Consider the following 14440-nt stretch of genomic DNA (forward strand, 5'->3'; position numbering starts at 1 on the left):
GCATAACTGAATACTATGTGATTATTCTTTTTAAAAAAGAGCAAGATGGAAGAAGCCCTTTATGTACAATCTCCAAAATCAATTAGTAGGAGGGAAAAAAAAATCAAGTTGCAGAACTGTTACCATTTGTGTATGGGTGTGTGTATTTGGGGGTGAGGGTGAGGGAATCTAAACCTGCGTAATATACCTATGGAATGATATAGCATATGTCACGAAAAATGGTTACCAAATCTAGATGCGGGGGCCAGTTATCCTTTTCTTTTCTAATCTTTTTTATTGAAGTTTACTTAATTTACAGTGTTGTGTTAGTTTTGAGTGTACAGCAGAGTGATTCAGTTATACCTATATTCTTTTTAGATTTTTTTCCACTATAGTTTATAATTCTTTTTAAACACTGAACCATGTGAATGCATTACATACCCATATTACTTATTTAATAATTAAGTGGGGGAAGAAAATCTTGAGAGGGAAAAAGGTTTTTTTTAAGAGCAAAAAAAAACAGCTTGCGGGCGCCTAAGTCCCATCAGTCCAATGTACAGGAACCGGGCCCTCCGCGGGTTAGAGCTGAGGGTGGGCAGCCCGGCGGACGCCACCGAGGCGAGGCTTCCTAGAGCGGCCCGGAAGTGCCCAGCTGACGGCGACCCAGCGCCGATTGGTCGGTTTGAGTCTGACCTTTGTTCGGGCCGCCCAAAAGACGCTAGCTGTCGCACCTGTACCTCTCGGCGCGAGGTGAGTCTCTCCCGGCTCCTGGGTGGAGGAGGGGGCAGGGCATAGTCGTGGTCTGCAGCAACTGTCTCCCCACACTTCCCCCTCACAGGCTGTCCCCTCCCTCCAGACATAGCTACGAGAGAGGACTTGTGCCGACATCCCGGGAGAACGGAGCGAAAGGGAACACTGGTTACGAGTTGCTCTGCGAGGGCATTCATCCTAACCCCCTTCCTGAGTTGGCGCATGTACCCCACAACCACTGCATTCTAGGGACCCGTACATCTCAGGTTGTGGAATGAAAGAGGCTTTTGACAACGCTGTTAACACTTAGCGTTTATTTAGTGCTTGCTCTCAGGCCAAGGACTTCGCATACTTATTTAATCTACACGTCGACCCTATGAGAAACATGAGAATTTTTACAGATGAGGAGCTAGTAACTTGCTCTAAATTACACAACAGCCCAGATTCAAATGCATGCTCCTGCTTCAGTGTTCTTATTTACAGCCTCCTGTCAGACTGTTTTCTCTACTCAGTTCTGGTTGCTTCCCTTTATCAGTGTTTATGTTCACAGCAGCTTTTGTCATTTCTCTATGGTAACAGATTTTTCTCTGAGACAAGATTCTAAGAGATTCTCCTTGAATCAGTTCCAGATAGAGGATTAATCTCCTGAAAAACAGCCCAGAATGGCCACATCCCTGGAACCTGAGGAACAAAAAGGACTTTTAATAGTTAAGGCAGACCATTATGGGGGACAGGACTCCATCTCACAAAAGTACAGTCCTCACAGAAGGGAACTCTTCAGGCAGCACTTCAGGAAGCTCTGCTATCAGGATGCACCTGGACCCCGTGAAGCTCTTACCCAGCTCTGGGAGCTTTGCCACCAGTGGCTGAGGCCAGAATGCCACACAAAGGAGCAGATTTTAGACCTGCTGGTGCTTGAACAGTTCCTGAGCATTCTCCCTAGGGACCTGCAAGCATGGGTGCAGGCACACCATCCAGAGACTGGAGAGGAGGCGGTGACTGTGCTGGAGGATCTGGAGAGAGAGCTTGATGAACCTCGAAAGCAGGTGGGAAGGGGGCGGTCATTTGGCTGTGAGAGAGCAGGGTTTAGACCAAGCCAAAGCAAAAAGCATATGAAAGAATACCTGAAGGTATTTAATATGTTACCCTAGAGAAGAACAAGGCTTAGGGACTGACTGCCAGTGTCAAATAACTTAAGTGTGACTGATTAAAAAGAGACACTAGACTGATTCTATGTCAGTTTGGAAGGCTAGGATCAGTGAGAAGCTGTAGGAAGGCAAAAAGGTATCAGGAAAACAGTTTTCTAACATTCATGGTTACCTATACGTAACATAGGCTACCTTGTAATAAAAAACTCCCCTTCAAGGTTTGGTTCAAGTAGATAATAAGGATAATACAGAACAGCATGGTCTAATTGTGACCCATTCACATTTAATACATGTAATTAAATATACATTTAATATATGGTAATTAAATATAATGTGAGCCCTATATGTGGTTTAAATTTTTAGTAGCCACATTTGTGAAATTAAATACATTTCATTTAACCAAAAATATGTAATCATGTAATCAATATTAAACATGAGGTATTTTACATTTTTTAATTTCAGTTTTCAATATTTGAATGTATTTTACACTTCACATATCTCAATTTGTATTAGCCACATTTCAAGTGCTCAGTAACCACATCTGGCTAGTGGCTATCATATTGGACCACATGGCTATAGAAGAAATGCCCCCATTTGGTGGAAGTTGGGTTCGATGATCTTTAAGGTACCTTTCAAGTTCCCAGACTCTGATTCTGGACCTCTGCAGATCACTATTAGAGGCACCGAATTTTCTTCTCCAGTGTCCTGAACTGTACAGATTAGACTGCGTCTCTTGGTTTTTAGTCATTATTGCCATTTGCAATTGCATCAGAATTTGTCCTCTTTTCCATGGCCTTGGTCCCTGGCACATGCTTCTTTTGATCTTTCTCTGAAGTTCTTTCAGTTCTTTCACAAAATCTACCTTGCAAGCCCAATCATACTTCATTGTTCCCAGGTCCCAGCCAATTCAGAAAGACAGGACACACTTTTGGACACGTTGGCCCCCTTGAGAAGGCCACATGAGTCACTGACTATCCAGCTCCATCCCAAGAAGACCCAGCAGGAGCAGGAATCTGGGGAGCCCCAAAGGAATGGTAAGGAGCAGGAGTCTGTGTTTATGAGGGAAGAGCTGGTTCCTTAGGTTACAGAGGAGCTTTCTCACTTTCATCTTCTCCCTTTTAAGTTTTCCTGCTTGTCCTTCACCTCACTGTGGAAGATCTTATTTCCCTTCCTACCCTTGCCCTATCATGGAAAGAACTGTATTTCAGTTTTTCATTACACTTAAAAGCTGCTATTTGGCCCAAGGGGTAGGGGAGGAGTTCACCAGATGTAATCAATGCTACTAATAGAACACAAGATGAGGACTGATAAGAGTCCTTTGAGTTTGGTATTTAGAAGTTAATGAGTCTTACCAAGAGTATCAGGAGGCAGAAGCTGAAAGAGTCAGACTATTTTAATAAGCTTTAGTAAGCTTAACTCTGTGGAATCCTCACCTCTTTTCTGTGAGAAGCCATATAAGTTTCTCTCCTCACCTTTCAGAGAAGATAGGACATGCACTTATAAAATAGGTCGCAATAATAATTTAACGTGTCTATTGTGCTAAATTGTATTGCAGAGAACACGGAGAATTATTATGACTAATGGCTTATCTATGCAAAACTTTAAATTCTAGATATCTTTCCTTCTGTTTTTTTTTTTTAATACTTCTGGACCAGTTTCACTCTGCTTCCCGTTAATGGAAGTCCAGAAAATTACACACTTCCTATACCTAAAATTATAGAGGTTTACACATGTGCTGCTACCAAAATAACCTTTCAAGGGAATACTATACAGTTAAAATGTGAATTGTATTTTCTTAATCTAATCTACCAAAAGATACCTCATGAAATCTAGCTATCCTTGAGGCCTATGACTTCTTAGGGAAGTCTACTTTGTCTGCATTGAACAGTATTAATATGACTTTTTTCTAAGGTACAGCCCTGGCAATCTTACACAATTTTTATCTGTGTTCCCACTACCACTATACTCCCCGCCAAAAAACAGACAAACAAAAAACAAAACCACCAAAGCAAAACCAAAGGAAAAAAAGAAAAAAACCCTGCAGAAATCACAACAAATACTTTGAAGAAATGCCTCTCAACTTTATTAAAAGAATGTAATATCTGGTCCAAATCCTCATTTTACAATTAAACAGATATACCCACAGTGATTGTGACTTTTCCAAGTTTCCATAAGGAGTTAGAGGGAAAGCTGGGGCTCCTGTCTACTAGTAGAACAATTTTTTAAAACCATCATGATAATATACCAAAAAGCCAGTGTCTTTTAAAATAAATGTATTGTTAAATAGAGAGACTTTTTTATGCAATATCTCATTTTAAAATTTTCATTGTATCCATTTCAGCAAGATTATTAGTATTAGCCGTTGGCTAGGGTAATGGGACTCGTCTCTGTAAACATACCTGGAAATTATAATAGTGGTCACTTAATACAGAATTATCTTCACATATGAGAGAACTTGGAGAACTGAGTGTTTTGCAGTTCTTTGTAGCACATTGTCAGGTATTTCAAAGGGAATTTTTGGATGTTCTGTTAACCCACAACTCTGACTCTGTGGTAGCAGTAAGTGATTGTCTACTTAACTCTGTTCCAGTTTCACTTCAGTCAGCATTTAACCTTGTTCTTTCCCTCTAGACTTTCAAGCAAGTTGTACATATGGTAATCAAATGGTCTTTATGGACATAGCCTCATCTCAGTGACGAGCAGGACTGGGCTTACCTGGAATGTAACTGATAGGGACTCTTGGATATGCCAAAATAAAATTGGAAGAATGGCCCTGGCAGAAGATGCTAAAATGAAATACTCCTAATTTCGTCAGTTCTGAAACAAGATCTCCTAGAATCCTATTAGCCTGGGAATAGCTGGCACTTGGAAGAGATACATAAAGCCCTGAAACTCCAGTTGGCCAAGTAGACTGCAGGTCCCTGAGATGAGAAAAGTTCCCATTTGACAGTTTCCATACAATTTTCTTTATGTTGTTCAATTGCAGATGTAAGGGAGAGGGTTGTAATTTGAATCTCTGAACAAGGAAAACTGACCCTGTATTTAAAAACAAAAAAATATTTTCAAGTCCTGGTGAGGGATTTTTCTCCAGACTTCTCCTGAAGTTGTAGGAGAGAGACTCATCCTAAGGACTGGTAGATTCCCCTGAAGGTGGTAAACTGACCATAAGTGCCAACTCTTTGTATCCTTTTTTAAAAGATATTCATCTTCATCAGTAAGCCACCGAAAACCAACCATCAGTGACTCCAGTATGTAAAAGAAGCTGTTGAGCCAATATGTTGATGTTTGAAAACACTTTTCTTAATGGTATGGGGGTGTCTCTGATTTCTGTGATTTGCTTAATGATCATTAACCTACTAACTTAGCAGTACTTCTGCCACACGCTATACTTTTACACATGCTTTATTATACATTTCGTCATCTGATCAAACTATAGGAAAGGAGGAGGGCACAGAGGTGATAAGGAAACCAAAATGGTTATAATCTGCCAACATTTAAACAATTTTCAGCAAAGCCAGGACTGATATCTGGACTTTCTGGCTCTTATCCAGTCCTTGTAATTTCTAGCCTGAGATAATATGGTATTTAGATTCCAAAACAATATCATTTTAGAGCAAATAACCAAACTTTAAGAAATTTATTGCCTGATTAAAAAAAATATATTGTAAGGAGGATGGTAAGATTTGAGGAAGATTTGGTAGGATGGGGACACTGTGATGACAATGAAGAATGGGGTTCATGGCGCTCAGTCCAGAGCCAGTGTTTTCCATACCCAGCCCAGGAACTGAAATGTTCTAGTAGCTCTTGCTGCTTCTTCCATCATACCGAGTGAACCACTGAAAACTATATGTGATTAAATGATTGTTCTACAGTTGGGATTCCTAGGCCTGTTGAGATGGAGGTTTCATCATAACCAAATAGGTGACACCCAGCATTAAGACCAAATAGGTTTATTCCCTCCAAATCATCAAAACACCTACTTTCTTATAGAATTCAACTCAACAAATATTTATTGAGTACTTGCTATGTGCCAAGTTCTATGCTTAGCTTGGGGTTGAGGATATGGGGATCAGAAAGAGGGAGAGAGCACATCCGATTTAGGAGGTTAGGGAAGACTTCCTGGAGGAGACAGCATTTGAGATGGACCTTGAATAATAGCTAGGCCAGTGGCTCTCAAAGTGCAGTCCCTGAACCAGCAGTGTCTGTCATACCAAGACGAGCAAATTTCAGGGTTCTACTCCAGCCTTATCAAATCAGAAGCTCTGGGGGTAGGTAGCACAGCAATGTTTTGATAAGCCATCCAGATGGTTCTGATGCACAATAAAGTTTGAGAACCACCAAGCTAGGGTTTAGACAGGAGGAGATGATAGTGAGGACGTCAGTTTCAGAAAAAGGATTCCACCCAGCACATACACCAGACCATTCACTGTCACTTCCTGCTTAGCTTCCTCCATTTATCCTGACCTGCATGCTCTCTCTGCTTTTAGCTAACTATTATTTATACATACTTCTCTCCTTTAATGGTTCCAACTCACTATATTCCTCTCAGACCCCTGATCCCATTACCTTCTCCAGTCACTTTTACTTGGTTTTACTCCCACTTACTACCTAGGTTTCAGACCCCTCATGTTTCTCCCAAAATTTTACCTCCCTCCCCATCTGTTTTCTAATCTCCCTGTTTATCCCTCTTAGTTATCCTTGGCATGTGTGTAGTTCCTATTTACCACTCTGCATTTGCACAGGATTGCCAGGTAACCCCTCATCCACATTTTTGCCTTTTCCTCTCTTCATAATCTATTCACAAATAATGTATCCTGCTATCTTCCTTACTGGCCTCTTCTTTAATTTCTTCCCTATATTGTCAATATATGTTTTGATGGTGCCAGATATCTAATTTTTGCATTGCATGTGACTTTTCATTTTTATAACACATTTTTAACATTTACATGTTCTTTATTCCATAGGCTTTTTGCTTCTTAATCCTAGAATAGGACCTGTTTGTATACTGTTCATTTGTTACAGGTGATAAAACCAAGACTAAGAATGAAGAGTTGTCCCAGAAGGAAGATATACCCAAAGACATGGAATTCCTTGGGAAAATAAACAACAGACTTACCAAAGCTATTCCTCAGTATCCTGAATCCAAAGATGCTATTGAAAGTGAAGGCAGATTCGAGTGGCAACAGAGAGAAAGAAGACGCTATAAATGTGATGACTGTGGAAAAAGTTTCAGTCATAGCTCAGACCTTAGTAAACACAGGAGAACTCACACTGGAGAGAAGCCCTATAAATGTGACGAATGTGGAAAAGCCTTCATTCAACACTCACATCTCATTGGACATCATAGAGTACACACTGGAGTGAAACCCTATAAATGTAAAGAATGTGGGAAAGATTTCAGCGGGCGCACAGGTCTCATTCAGCATCAGAGAATCCACACAGGTGAAAAACCCTATGAATGTGATGAGTGTGGGAGGCCTTTCCGTGTAAGTTCAGCCCTTATTAGACATCAAAGAATTCATACAGCAAATAAGCTCTACTAATATGGTGGAAATAACAAAAGTTCTTTAGACACTCAGGCCTAATTAGTTATCAGAGAAATCTGCCTTGGAGACCTTGAGTATCCTGATGTAGGCAAAGCTTCAATCATCATTAAAAATTTCTCTGGTACCAGAGAATTTACCTGAGTAAAATTTCCTTTTATTTCTGAAGTAGTTCAGTTTCTTGGAAGGAACTAAGAGTTATTTCAGAAAGCCTTGTCCACTGCCAGCATTGCTCACTTGCAGCCCCAAATAACCATGTTTCCTGGTCCTGGTTGAAAGATGTGAATTCTACCTCTCAACTCTGGCTCCTTTTTCCTTGGCCACTCAGTGTATGACTTTAGGCAAGACATTCATATTTTCTTTGCCTTCATTTTCCCATTCTGCAAAGTGCAGATGATATAATAGAAGCCCACCGGGTATGCTGTATTAAGTTAAAATAGATGAAAACTGCTTTTGAAATTAAGAACTAAAACCATACTGTTTTTCCCCATCATTAGTGATATAATGGCCTAAATATCCCTTATCTTAAAGTGGGGAATATAATAATTTTGTGGAATATTTTGCTTTGCCAGTGATAAAAAAATGAGGAAACCACCAGACAGATAGCAGGCTAAGAAAAACATTAAAATGGAGAGGAAAGCTATAAGTCATCAGTGGGAGCTGCTGGGAAGGGGGATGATGGAGTGTGTTAGGGATCTGTAACTTTGGATAAGTCACTTCTCTTCTGAATCTCAGGTCATTTAAACTGAGGGAGATCGGGAGAGGTTGGTCTAGAACTGCACTGTCAAATATGGCAGCCAGTACCCACATATGGCTATATACATTTAAACTTAACTGAAATAAAGTGGAAAATTTAGTTCCTTGGTGACATTAGCCACATTTCTGCTCAATAGCCACGTGTGGCTGGTAGCTACAATAATGGACAGCACAGATCCAGACCATTTTTTATCACTGCAGAAACTTCTCAAGGACATTGCTGTTCAATCATTGGTAAGGTAACTTCCAGCTTTGGTATGTGATTCTGAGTTCAGGAAGGTAGCAAAAGAGATAGCTGAAGAGGCTGTAATAGCAATAGGAGATAAAATACAAACACCTTAAAACAAAGTAATTTAGTAAAAATAACTCTGTGGTACTTTTTCAGCCTTAGAAAGAGAGTGTATTGTAATTGGAGAAAGATGACTATTAAGTAAATACAATAACCTAATAATCAAAATTGAAAGCTTAACTTACTACCTTATCTCTATAAAAAGAGTGTAATTACCTTTACAAGGTAACATCCCCTGTCAGTTACCCTATACTAATGAGAAACTGGGACTCTCAGGACACTAATACTTTAAGACACAGTGAACAATTTAGTTTTTCTTTTTCTTTTTGGCTTCGGAATGTATTAGCATTTCATGAACGTATTTGCGACAGTTTTACATCACTAGTTTGAGAATTTTATAGCATGACAGGAATTGTGACCAAAGGCCAACACGTTCAAATTTACAACACCATCAAACTGCCACGAACCACTAATTCTAGGAATAGCCATCACCAAAATGATCAGGAAGTGATCTAATCTCTTACTGAAGACATTAATTACACATACTTGCTTTGAGAGTAGGAAAAGCACCAGAATCATTTTGTGTCTACTACTATTGGAAGGTGACTCTTAAATCATTCTTCATAACACCATAAAGATAAACTGAGTTTTTATATCTTTTGAACATAATGCTCCTTATAAAAAAATAAAAGTAAGTTTACTTTGAATGTATACATCAACTGATACAAATATTTTAAGGCATCAAGTTTCACACTCATACTTGTTTTTTCATTTATCTGAGCACTATTTCAAAACATTTGAAACAAAGGATTTTTTAATGATCATGAAAAGTAAAGTATTAAATCTTTAGTATTAGAAACATCGTTTTCTAAAAAATAAAGTTAGATGCTTAATGAATGATAGCTTTTCCCCCTTTACCTTCAGTCTTGCTAAAAAACTGTCATGTGTAGAAGCTGTTCACAGTCTTTAAAGGGGAAACTCATGTTTCTGATCTTATCCTTGAATTTAGAGACTTCTGCAATGGTAAGAAAGATGATCTTGGCTACCACAACATTAAGTTTACTTAAATGGGTAAAAACGATGACAGACTGATTTTCCTCTAACGTACTCTGTATGATTGAACATTCTATTCAGGTAGTAGTTTTGAATACCTGTTGTGTATAAAGAACTGTTCTAGTCTTAGAGTTGTACACCCTCAAAGTCTGAGTGAAGAGTAGTTTGGAGCACTGAGACTATGCTACCCTTTTTAGTCTGGTGTTGATTCCAAATTGCCACCACAGTGTCCACCATCTGATCTTGACCAGAGGGGCAAGGATAAGAGTCAGGAAGGTACAGAAAGATTTGGGGCCAGAGACAGCCTGGAGTGATAGTGGCAAGAGAAGAAAGTCCAGTGGGACCTGGGATAACTGCTGGCATAAGGCAAAGGGGGCATGAGGTTGAAGGAGATCTAAGTAGTTGTTAGTATTATGAAGGATTAGGCAGTGTCCTAGTAAGTCTGTAGAAACGCACAAAAAAATTGGTGAGGATGCAAGCAGTTAGAAAGAGGAGCTCTGAGTTCAATCACAGCCACAGTTATTCGAAAAGAAGGTGTAATATGTTAGACGCCGTAACGAGAACCACTGAGTTCTAGCAGAGAGCCATCCTGGAATGATGGCACCTGCTCGAAAAGAACCCTAAACATGGAAGGCAGTTTCTTAAATAGTTGTGTCAAAAACATATGCATCACTCCTCCCAAATTTTTTGGAGGGTTTTTCTTTTTTTTGGAGGGAGGCAAGAACTTGTAGTTTGTAGTTTTCATGAACAGACAGTGATTTTAAGAGGCATCTAAAGGGAGTACGGGGGCAGTTCTTTCAGATACAGTTGGGGAATGGTGGTTAAACTGGTGATTTTGAATGAGGAGCCAACAGCTATAAAGGGAGGAAACAGATGAGAGTTGGGGTAGGAGAGGATGTCGGAGGTATGCACGGGCCTTGGTGAACAGGGGGGAAACAAGATAGAGGAGAAGGGGATGGAACAAAAAGAGAGTGATAAAAAAGGAGCAAGGGTATAGGGAAAGGAACAAAGATAAAATAAGAGATGGTGATAGAGAAAGAAAAGAGTGACAAGTAATTCCAATATTGACATCAATTATAATTGAGACAGTGGGTCATATGCCACAGCCATACGAAGGTGAACAGATCAGCTTATCCCAAGGTCGTTGAGTCTTACATGCACAGCACATATTATTTATGTTATCTTTATTGAATGTGTCTACAATCTCATTCTGAGCATGAAATTATTTCTTTATAGTCTAATCAAAAAGTCCATCAACAGTGAAACTGCTAGAAACTTTGAAATGCTTCAAAACAACCTGTTCTCCCCTTAGTAATATCACAAGGCAATTAGACTAAGGTTCTAAAAGAATAGATCTCTCAGTCTTTCTTACTCAAATCCTCTAGAGCACAGTTTCTCAACCTTGGTTTTACTGACATTTTCAGCCAAACAATTTCTTGCTGTGGGGGGCTGTCCTCTGCAGTGTGGGATGTTTAGCAGCATTCCTGGCCTCTACCCTCTAGATACCAGCAGCCCCAACTTGTGGCAAGCAAAAATTTCTTAAGAGATACAAATGTTCCCTGAGGGACAAAATCTCTCCCCCGCCCTGCCAGCCCAGTTGAGAACCACTGCTCTATAGGAAAATAATCTGATTTCCATGACCGTTCCACATCATATACAATAAGATTCAACTTAGAAATGTTATATATGGCCAGCACTGTTAGACCCTTTTACTACCCCACAAAATGATTTTCTAGACCTTCTTCTCTCTATACCGTACTTCTGCTGCTACCCTCTCCTTTGCCCCTTGACCCAACCACAAATAGACACTTTATCCTTGATCTGCACTGTCCAATACATTAGCCACTAGATACATGTGGCTATCGAGCACTTGAAATGTGGCTACGCAACTGAGGAACTAAATTTTTTCACTTTAATTTAAATTTAAAAACTGATACTCAATTCAGTTATTGGAAAACCTTTAAGTATGTTCGGAGTATTTCGGGTATAGGAATCTATTTTTTCCATTCAAAATTTTATGTAATCTCAATACAGATCAAGTACTTCCAATGAAAATTTAATAACTGAATTGAGATGTGTAGTAAGTATAAACACACTGGATTACAAAGACTTAGTATGAAAAAGGAATGTAAAATATTTCATTAATAAGATTATTTTAAAATAATATTTTGGATATACTGGTTTAAATAAAATACATTAAGAATTAATTTCACCTGTCTTTTTACATTTTTAATGTGGCTACTGGAAAACTTACATCCACATAGGTGGATCACATTACATTCCTATTAATTGGACAATGATCAAGATCTTCTCACTCTCAGGGTAGGTCCCATTCACTATGTTCCAAACCACCTCAATTCTGTGAGGCTAAGTTCTGTGCTGCCAAGGACTCTTTACCTTTTTCTTCTTATTCATTAATCCAACAGGTATTTACTGAGTGCATGCTATGTGCCACGCCTCTATTTTAGGTATTGGGGATAGAGCAGGATATAACAAGATATTTCCATGTAAGACTGTGAGAAAAATAGTGAATGTTAAAATTAAAGGTATAATGCTGTCCTTTCAGATGGAAGACTATTAGGAAAAAAAAGGCAGGGCATTTCAGGTTAGGTGTGGGGAGGAAGGAAAGAAAAGGGGGAAAAATAGATTGTTACTTTGGGATTACAATTTCATTTCAATTTAATAAGATTTTAAGTTTGGTTTGTTTGGCAAGTCCAATAGCACAGCAATAGGGACTAAAGGTCTTTGGATATGCCATTGCATGAGAGGACTTATTAATGGTTAGACCTGCTTTACGCATTATTTTTAATACACACTTCATAGTATTTACTGCAGAAGTCTCTGGGGAAATTAGCAATGGAACAATTTCTATGTGTAAGAACCATAAGTTCCCATGTATGTTGAATTACCCTATTATATATCACCGTAATACTGGGTACAAGGAAGGAAATTTCATTAATCCAGTTATTGTGCCTTTTTGTTTTTCTCTACTCCACTCAGTAGATAGTCTTGGAAAACTCTCCTATAGCCTTAACTTTATCTCAAAGACGTGAAAATGATTACGTGCTTTTGATGTTTTTTGTTTAAAAATAACTTACCTATGAAGAACAATCAACAGTTAGATAATTATAAACAAATTCTATTTTACTATCTATATAAAAATACAAACTTGAATATGAGGACATCTAAAAATGCAGAAATAGTTATATATTCCATGTATCAATGTATAAAAACATAGCTGGAAGGAAATCCTTTTTCAGAATCAGGAAATAGTGCCTTATCTACTAGGTTAAAATCCTAAACCCTCCAGCAAATGTATAATTCCATATTTTGAACAATTTTAGTATTTCATTGTCACATAAAATATGTAAATAGCTATTCACATTATTGTGGTGATTTGCATATACAATAGGAGTCAGATGGGAAAGAAAATACCATTCTTATTTGTAAAGCAATGACAACACAATAAATCTGGAATCTTTGAAATAATTTTAAGTTAAAACATTTCTTCACCTACTGCATATATTTATAAGTTACGTTAATGTCTAACTCTTACACAAGTTGAGTTTTTTGCATAAACACTTAATGCTACTTTCTAGGCACTCTGTTACTCAAGGGTTGACCTTAAATTCATTTTTCCCCTTGGATCAGTATTCTTGACACCTATGGAAAAGAACATCCTGGCTCCTCCAGAAAGTAGATAAAGCTAAGTCAGAAATAAAGAAGAGATAAACATGACACTCCAATTGGAAAAGTATAAAACCATCACAGTCAGTTTGGCTTCAAATGAAGAGTAAGTACATCAATACCTCCTAGAAAAATCTATGCCATTTCTTACATAAAACCCAAACTACTACCAGGACTTTGAGTTAGTTCAGTGTAGACATTCTACCAGACATAATGTATTTGATAAAGCTTCTAGCTTTTTATCTTCAGACTGGTTTGCTATATTAATTCAAGAGTCTCAGGAATATGAGAAACAATGACAATAATTCAAAATTTTTCATTATCTGTTCTTGGATGTGTCTTCATTTGTCACAACTGTTGGGCTATAATAAAGGAGCTGCTTCTGTCTTTTCATTAAAAAAAAGAAATCCCCGCTTTTATAAGCCTGTATTACAGTGAAGGAATACAAGACAAATATTGAATAGGAGTAGTGGTATATGGAATATAAATAATGAAATGAAACAGAGTGGCTGAATGACTACTACAAGTAGTCAGAAAAGGCTTTTCTGGAGAGCTGACATTCTAACTGAAATATAAATGTCCAGCCTTGGGAAGTTCTGAAGAAGACCCTGTCAGGCAAAGGGAATTGCTTATGCAGTCTCTACGGTAGGAATGAATCTGATGTGTTTACAGGAAATGAAAGAAAGTCATTGGGTCTAAAGCAGTGGATTAAGGGGAATGTGGTAATAAAATTAGGCTAGAGAGGTGAGCAGGGGCCAGGATATGTATTCTAAGCATGGTGGGACACCATTGGAAGGGAAGGACATGATCTGATTTTTGTTTTTAAAATATTCTGGTCCCTTAAGGAAGCAAGAGTGAGAAAAAAGCAGAAGCAAGGAGACCCGTCAAGAGGCTACTGCAGTAATCCAGATGAGAGAAGGTGGTGGCACCAACCACAGGTCCAAAGTGGACATGAAGAGAAATAAAAGGATTCAAGGTATACTTTGGAGACAAAGCCAAAACAATTTGCTAAAAGATTGTTGTAGACTCCTAAATTCTCACACAAAAAGATGTTTAAATACTGGGTTAAACATATGAAGTTGCCATTTCTGTGTGTCAGAAGCAGTGAAATATCAGCAATTTCAAATGATTTAACCTAGTGGAAACAAAATAAGAACAGAGAAAAAGCTAGAGAGAAATGGAACAGGAGAAGGGACTTTGAAATTGTGTGGGGGCCTAATTAATTTGTTAAATGA

General features: G+C 38.5%; 1 protein-coding gene across 2 annotated transcripts; it reads left to right on the forward strand.

Moving 5' to 3' along the window:
* The first annotated feature begins 684 nt into the window (after positions 1 to 684).
* ZSCAN16 (zinc finger and SCAN domain containing 16) lies at positions 685 to 14181 on the forward strand. 2 transcript variants are annotated; one of them, XM_082662987.1, is made up of 5 exons: positions 685 to 729; positions 1309 to 1775; positions 2773 to 2911; positions 6900 to 7319; positions 14051 to 14181. In XM_082662987.1, the coding sequence occupies exons 2-5, from the start codon at positions 1392 to 1394 to the stop codon at positions 14107 to 14109; spliced, it is 1002 nt and encodes a 333-aa protein (XP_082519113.1). In that variant the 5' UTR covers positions 685 to 729; positions 1309 to 1391; the 3' UTR covers positions 14110 to 14181. The 2 variants fall into 2 exon arrangements, with proteins under 2 accessions (XP_082519113.1, XP_082519112.1); XM_082662986.1 differs by lacking the exon at positions 14051 to 14181 and having other exon boundaries at positions 6900 to 7506.
* The last annotated feature ends 259 nt before the right edge of the window (positions 14182 to 14440 follow it).

Source organism: Grampus griseus, assembly GCF_964374135.1.
Source record: "Grampus griseus genome assembly, chromosome: 10".
Taxonomy (NCBI): domain Eukaryota; kingdom Metazoa; phylum Chordata; class Mammalia; order Artiodactyla; family Delphinidae; genus Grampus; species Grampus griseus.

Bases quoted from the DNA above. Each gene is read 5' to 3' on its own strand.
- ZSCAN16 (XM_082662986.1), top strand. From the start codon at position 1,392: ATGGCCACATCCCTGGAACCTGAGGAACAAAAAGGACTTTTAATAGTT. The intron at 1,776-2,772 runs GTGGGAAGGGGG...CATTGTTCCCAG, and splicing joins TTGATGAACCTCGAAAGCAG to GTCCCAGCCAATTCAGAAAG. The intron at 2,912-6,899 runs GTAAGGAGCAGG...CATTTGTTACAG, and splicing joins TGGGGAGCCCCAAAGGAATG to GTGATAAAACCAAGACTAAG.